Source organism: Rhodamnia argentea, chromosome 7 (assembly GCF_020921035.1).
Source record: "Rhodamnia argentea isolate NSW1041297 chromosome 7, ASM2092103v1, whole genome shotgun sequence".
NCBI lineage: Eukaryota > Viridiplantae > Streptophyta > Magnoliopsida > Myrtales > Myrtaceae > Rhodamnia > Rhodamnia argentea.
The window spans coordinates 25,272,637-25,280,516 of NC_063156.1; the positions used below are offsets into that span (position 1 = coordinate 25,272,637).

Sequence of the window (7,880 nt, forward strand, 5' to 3'; positions counted from 1 at the left end):
TGTCGGGACTTCCTTTCATGTCGCGATTAAGGCTGCCTTTTGGCTTTTCACTTATCGATGCGGTCCGGATGGAGAGACCGCGGCGCTTGGTAAAAGGTTAATAGTTTGCCAACAACGTGCAACCCGAGACGGCGTAAAGAGTTCGCCAAAGACAACAAACCACGTCCTCCGTCGAAATAGCAATGCCTCTCAGCTCATTTTCTCATTCGAAAACGCCACAAAACGAACAACTAGGATCACAAATGAGTCCAAAGGAGACACTTTCAAGGATTAATACCGCGAAAAACTCTAAATTGATACATTTGTGACAAATTTATCTCAAATTATTTTTTTACCACAAAAAATCTCAAACCGGTGCATTTATGACAAATTTACCTCAAATTAATACATATGTGATAAATTTATCATCTATTAGTTTTCGTTAAATCTAACCATTAAACTACTAAGTTGTATGACATATGGTAATTAATGGGTGTATCGGCTTGGAGTTTTTACCCTCTATTTATCACGGGTATATCAATTTGAAAATTTTCGTGATATTAACCCAATTTAACGGAAGATAAATTTGTCACAAGTGTATCGGTTTGAAGATTTTTTATGGTAAAAAATTAGCTTAGGATAAATTTGTCACATGTGTCCCAATTTAGGATTTTTCGTGATAAAAAAATAATTGAGGGGTAAATTTATCACGGATATATTAGTTTGGAGTTTTTTTTATGGTATTATCCCCACTTTCAAATGATAAAAAATAGGACGGACCTAAAGCAGGAACAGTGAATATTCAATGGATGGTAATGAAGCCGACAATTCGTTGCAATCGCAGCACGGGAAGCTACTTCAGAACAAGAACCATTACCAAAGTTACAGATGCCAAAAGAATCGCCCACGAGCAGACGGTACACAGCCAGGCCCTGCTGCCTAAACAAAGGAAGAAAGAAAGAGAGAGAGAGAGAGAGAGGAACCGACTGGGTGCGCGGGTTCTTCCTCTATGAATGACAAACTATCTTCACCTGAAGAACATTGATCGTGTGAACCCACGGCCAGGACAGCAAAAGCATCGATACCCGCGGAATTTCGATGATAAACATGTACATCACACGCATCTCCACTAAAAAGTAAAGCTTAGACAGAGCAAACTGAAATAAAATCATGGGAAAATGCCAAAAAAGGGTCCCAAATGTACTTGTTTTTTTTTTTAAGGGCCTGAAGTGCAACTTGTGTCAAAGAAGGGCCCAAAATGCCTTTTTTTATTCAAACAAGGGCCTAAATGGGACACTTTTGTCTTTTTACATTTTGTAATTGTTTTGCCTTTTTTCCTTTGTTTTTTTTCCCTTTTGTTCTCCTCCTCCTCACCGGGGCCGTGGGCTGAGCTGTCGTAAGGGCTTGCCTCACTCAGCTCAGGCGAGGGTCGGGTGAGCCGCCGAAATGGCGGACGGCGAGGACGCGGCGACGGCGGCGGCGAGGCCGAGGTGGAGGCAACGACGGGGGTCAAGATCCGGTTGAGGGCGAGCTTCGCGTTCGAGATAGTCCCTCATCGCGATTGAAGCGACCTTGCACCCGTCTGCGGCCGGCGAAGCGTGCCGAGATCGCGGGCGGCGAGGACACGGGGCGAAGAGACCGAGGCAGGGGTCCTCGCGTCGCTCATCGCCGCTGAAGCGACCTTCCACCCGTCTGCAGCCGGCGACGAGAGATCCGCTGGCTGAGCGACCGAGATCGCGAGCGGCGAGAACGCGGGGTGAAGAGACCGAGGCGAGGTTCTTGGCATCGCTCATCGTGGCTGAAGCGATCTTGCACCCGTCTGCGGCCCGTGACGAGAGAGCCGCTGGCCGAGCGGCCGAGATCGCGAGCGGCGAGGACGAGGGGCGGAGAGGTCAAGGCGGGGGTCCTCGCGTCGCTCATCGCCGCTAAAACGACCTTGCACTCGTCTGCAGCCGGCGACGAGAGATCCGCGGGAGGCGAGGACGCGGGGCGGAGAGACCAAGGCGGGGGTCCTTGCATCACTCATCGCAAATGAAGCGATCTTGCACTCGTCTGCGGCCGGCGACGAGAGAGCCGGCGGCCGAGCACCGAGATCGCGGTGGCGAGGACGCGGGGGGAGGCCGAGGCGGGGGTCCTCACGCCCGTTTGCATCTCACGGACGGCTGGTGCAAGGGGAAGAAGAAAGAAGAAAAGGAAAAAAACAGAAGAAAAAAAAAAGGAAAACAATCACAAAATGTAAAAAGACAAAAATGTCCCCGGACAGGCCCTCATTTGAATAAAAAATGGCACTTGAGGCCCTTCTTTGACACAAGTTGCACTTTAGGCCCTTAATTGAGAAAACAAGTATACTTGGGCCCCTTTTTTGGCATTTTCCCTAAAATCATCTAGAAACATCCTAGGAGAAGCATATGCATGGAAGTAAACCCAGACACCGTATCCTGGCGATGAATAGAACGACTGTACAACAATCATTAGATGAGCTTTCTTTTATGAATTGGTCATGATTAAAGTGCGAGACTGAATGGTTACAACAGTCAAGGAAAGAGGGAAGCAAGGCTTCTGCTGATTAAATCCCACAAAATTAATGACTAATATTACAATGAGTCCTGACGAGGTACTTCCAACACAAAATAGAATGGACCGACCTGAAGCCGGGACAGGGACTTTCGAGTGGATGGTAATGAAGCAGACAATTCATTGCAATCACATGAAGCAACGTCACTACAAGAACCGTTAGCAAAGTCATTAAGTAACGTATTACAATTTAAAAAAAAAAAAAACACCTGAAAAACTGAGTGATCCTGGTGTAGAGCTTCAGCGTAGTTCTTTTCTGTGAAATGGCATGGAAGAGAACATCAAATGCAACTAATGTCACATGGAAGAGCCGATTTTGGTCATAAATGACTACCTATCTTCACCTGAAGAACGTTGATCACAGCAAAGACATAAAGCCACGGGCAGGACGGCAGGAGCATCGGTATTTGCAGAATTTGAATGCTAAACATGTACACTGCCACTAAAAAGTAAAGCTCGGATAGAACAAACTGAAATAGAACGTCTAGAAGCATGCTAGGAGCAGCATTTGACATGGAATGAACCCAGACACCTTATCCCAGCGATGAAGAGAACGACTATAGAACAGTCTCTAGATGAGCTTTCTTTTATGGACTGGTCACGATTAAAGCACAATACTGAATTTTACAACAGTCAGAGAGAGAAGCGAGACTATTGATAAAATTCAAAAGGATTCTCGACTTCTCACTGCAGGGAAATAATCTTCAGAACATTCCCGCAAAACGTACTCATAATAGTTGCACTAAGTAACTACGCCCGTCATTGACAAAGAGTAAGGACGAGCACGCCAAGAAATACACAAGAGAATCGAACTGACAAAAGGGTGGAGTAGTACGAAAGAAATGTTAATAACTGCTATATGGAGGAAGGCTAGATCACTGACTTTGGATGGGAAAAACTTTAAAAGAAAGAGAGAATACAGGCGACCCTTCATCTCACCTGTATAGTGGATCCAATCTTCGACCATAATCCTGCAGTTTTCAACTAGATTCCGGCTAAACCAATCAACAACTCCTATCCTATATGGCCAAAGAAAGATGGAAAAACCAGCAGCTTAACAATAAGTGGACCATCCAAGATGGCCATATGATGTACATTAACCTTCAGAAGTTCAGATTTGAAGTAGCGGTATTACAGTGGATATATTTCCCTTACCCTTTAGAGAATAGTCATGGAAGGAAAAGCAATTCATAAATTCTAACACTTGCAGATGTTCAGATAAACTGGTACGTAGGAAAACCTCTACATCGAACTTTAAGGTAGAACCACGAACTCATCGCTTACACAGGAATGTTGAAAAGTGAAAACCTTAAGAGTCTTGCATTGCATTTCCCCTGTCAAAACTCCTACTGAACAGAAGCATCGTTCTCCCCGTGACAACCTTTTTAAACCATGCCATTAATAAACGAAAGCATTTGAAAGACTCAAACATCAAATCTGCTACTCGCGCAGAGGGAAAAAGAGTAAACTCTTACCTACAACTCCAGCACACCAAGTAGAACCTCAGCAGCTCCTCAAGGTAAATGCACAAAATGACTGCCATTTATGAGAAATCTCTTACAAGCACGCTAGTGTAACATTCATGAACTGACCACCTATCGGTTACGAGCAACCACTTTGACAAATCACACAGGTAAAGGTTGCTGAAGCAAGCGAAGCTTACTGGCAAAGGAAGGTTGTGCAGTCATTATTCCTATTTCTTTCTATCAGAAAGATCGAATACATTCTAGTATAGAAGATAAACATGCGCAAAGAATTTCTGGTGTAACAGATTCAAACTATGACATCATTACAATGTAGAATGAAACAATTATAAACATATCAGCTTGCACATATGCTCATACACCTGCCATTAGGAAACAGGCAAAGAGAGCCCTGGCACGACGCACACCCATGAGATGAGTCAGTCAGGCAGCTTCATCGGCTTCGCCATGAAGAACTGTATGAATCGAAACGACAGAACAAAAGCTGATGACCTTGTGGAACTTATTCACAGGTGATGGCAAATCCGGTAGCCTCCTCCAGCTACACCTTCCATAATCACTACCAATCTCACAGACACAAGCAGGGTACTTCTTATGATACTCCTCACTAAACACGTAAATCATATCACCCGATCCAACACATTTCAAGCTCGCAAATTTATCTTCCTCCTCGCTGTCGACCAGCCCATTGAGCAAATTTGAAGGCATGATCGCAATTTCCCTGAACTCCATCGTCGTCTCATCAATCTGCCACAAGTTAAACGACGGCCCGCTCGGCCCAACACACATACCAGCCAGAACCAGCCGTTCCCGGCACGCGATTAAGAAAGAAAACAGGACCCCGGGCGGCCTCAGAGTCTGCACATCGCTCCAGACCCGATTGCGCAGGTCAAAGCACGACACAAAGCAAGAGTAGATCCCAAATACATAAAACCTACCCCGGAAGAGTGCTGACGACAGGGACTGCGACGAGTTCCCTGGGCGGAAGTCCGCCGGCAAGGGAGGGCAAAGGTCCCAACGGTCCGACCGGGGATCGTAAATCTCGACCGCCAAGCGATCCTCGATGTCGACTAAATTACCGATAAACCCGTCGCCCCCGACCACGACGAATCTCAACCCGGGGCCGGGGTCGTCGCCGAAGACGGCGAGGAGGGGGTTGATCCGGGAGAAATGGAGGGGGGACGTGGCGCGCCAGGAGTTGCGGAAGACGCGGGTGAAGGAGAAGGTCGGGGTGGTAGTGAAGAGGAAGCCGGAGGAGGCGATGAAGGAAAAGCAAGGATCGTCGCGGTGGGTGTGGATGGGGAGGCGGAACCAGGAATCGGAGAGGGGGTCGAAGGCGAAGGACTGGTTGTTGCGGGGGGAGGTGTTGTGGATGCCGTAGAGGAAGAACCAGGGAGAAGCATTGGGGTGAGAACCGGAGGAGGAGACGATGGAGCGCCAGAGCCTGCAGACGGAGGAGGCGCGGAGGAGGGAGGGGACGGGGAGGAGGGAGAGGATGAGGTCGATGAGGTCGGTGGAGAGGGAGTTGATGGTGGTCAGCGACGGCGGGGAGTCCGACATTGCAGAGAGAGTTTTGCGACTGTGCTTGGGTGTCGTGTGGCGAGAGACAGAGGGCGTTGAACTTGTGCGGGGGTTAGTTGGGGAAGATGGAATGGTAGTTATACACGTTGTGGTGGTGTCGGGTGAAGCGACGTGGGGATGTAATGGCAGTGGATTATATTTCAATTTTTTTTTTTTTTATAGATTACTAATTTAATCTCGAATTAATAGCACCAAAAATTTAAAATTATTATTATAAAAAATTTCAAATAAGAATCTGAAATGTTCTCATTTTTTTTAATAAAGATATGAAGAGGACTTTATTTCAAATAAATACCTTAAGTCCTTAAATTTTCTCGAATAAGGGCAATAAGTAGACCTTGTTGTAAATAAGAACCCGAAATGTTATAATTTTCTCGAATAAGGGTATGAGTGACCATACGTGTTTCGAATAAGAGTCTGGTATCGCCGACATGCTAAATATTCCAACCGATCAAGGACATTTTCCTCTAAAGACAATTTTAACCTAAATTTGTGGTTAAATTAAATTGCAAATTAAAAAAAATTGAAAAAAAAAAAACGAACGACAGGGCCTTGCCCCTAGTCGACTAGGGTTGCTGGCTATTGCTAATGCCCAATTGGCGATGGGGTGGTGACCACAGGCGGAGGACAACTCCTACTATAGATTTTTTTTCTTTTTGTGCTTTTTTTGTTAGTTTTAGCTTTCTTGTTTCCTTTTTTGAGTTTGTATTTTTCATCAAAAAATTTTGGAAAGAAAAATAAAAGAATATAATGCCATTGACTAGCCTGTGAGGCAAGCCCTTTTTTAGATTGACATAATCACTTCATGCCCTTATTTGAAAAAGATCAACTTTATGCTCATATTTAAGAAAATGAGAGCACTTCGGATACATATTTGAAATTTTTTCAATATCTAAAACTAATTTTCATATCACAAAATCATCAAACCAGTACGCTCGTGACACATTCTAAACTTTTTCATGTCATCAACGATCTCAAACCGGTAAGCCCGTATTATATTTGCCCTGATTTTGTCCTAATACTTTGGTAGACCAATCTCGAGTGTGTTGATTTGAAATTTTGTTTGATATGAAAATTAATTGAGGATAAATATGACACGAGCATGCCAGCTTGGACGCACAAGCCAACCTCTAATGAGAGCATCTAGAAAGGGTCCCCTCCTCTCGCTCTGGGTCCAATCTGCATACGCAGCCTGCATTCTTTGGCATTTGCTTCTTCCCAACCCGCAAGCCAATCTGACGCCACGCTTGATCATGCCTCTAAAACCTCAAACACCGTACTTTGCGAACTACCTCGAACCCGACTCGGCCACTCTCGAGCTCCGGCGACTCGAGTGTTTACAATCGCATCAAGGTCGGAGCTTGAAAAGATTCGATGGATCTGACCCGCGAGCTCAAAGGAGCAGTTGAATCCGCACTTGCGATGTAGATTTTACAGTACGGCATGGTAACCTCTTCGTCAGAGACTGTATCGTACTTAAAAGAGGAACCGAATTTGGGTTGAAAGCAGAATTTGCGTGCTATGTTGTTGACCAAATCGAGCTCGAGTTTACTCCGGACTCGATCAGTGTGAGTGAGAATTCGAGAAGCCAGCATCGACCGAGTTCGAGCTTGAGTTTCTAGTGGATGTTGGGTGTCTGCTACAGATAGTAAGTCTCAATTAGGGATGAGCAAGACGAACAGACCGAATCGGGAGCCACCCTAATTGGACCAAACTTTGGTCCGGTTCCCCGATTCCATAAAATTGAAATCGATAATTTTCGATTCGGATTCCGGTTATGAGGGGAACCATATTGCGCGGACCGGACCAATTAGTTTTTACTTTTTTTTATATCTTAAATGTGAACAAAATTTTGATAAATATATTAAAATTAAATTTTGTGTTGCTCGCCCCTTCTAATATTCCACTAATTCCATTAGATCTCTCCGGAATCGAAACGGACTGATCGGTCAAGTCCCAAGATCATCCGGTCTGATTCCCAATTCCTAGATGGGATGGGATCGACGATCACCCCTATTTTCAACATCCAACACAGACAAAAACAAATATTGCCTTTTGAGGTTCTTCTTGAGGAAGCATGTTGGTCGCGACTGCAGTATGATTTGTTCGACCACAGAGAGAATTAGAAAGATGGTTGAACGACTTTTGCCTCACACCACGAAGAAGAAATCAAGAACGAAGTTAATAAAAAAACTAGGCAAGAAGAAAAATTCATTCTAAAATTGACGTTTTACGGGGTTAGTTTGAAAGAAGAGGAGAACT

At 45.0% G+C, this 7,880-nt stretch overlaps 1 protein-coding gene across 1 annotated transcript; it reads right to left on the reverse strand.

Annotated features, from left to right (window-relative positions):
* Positions 1 to 4,197: 4,197 nt before the first annotated feature.
* Positions 4,198 to 5,754, reverse strand: LOC115742542 (F-box/kelch-repeat protein At3g24760). Its single transcript, XM_030676923.2, has one exon. The coding sequence runs from the start codon at positions 5,595 to 5,597 to the stop codon at positions 4,461 to 4,463; it is 1,137 nt and encodes a 378-aa protein (XP_030532783.1). The 5' UTR covers positions 5,598 to 5,754; the 3' UTR covers positions 4,198 to 4,460.
* Between the last annotated feature and the right edge of the window lie 2,126 nt (positions 5,755 to 7,880).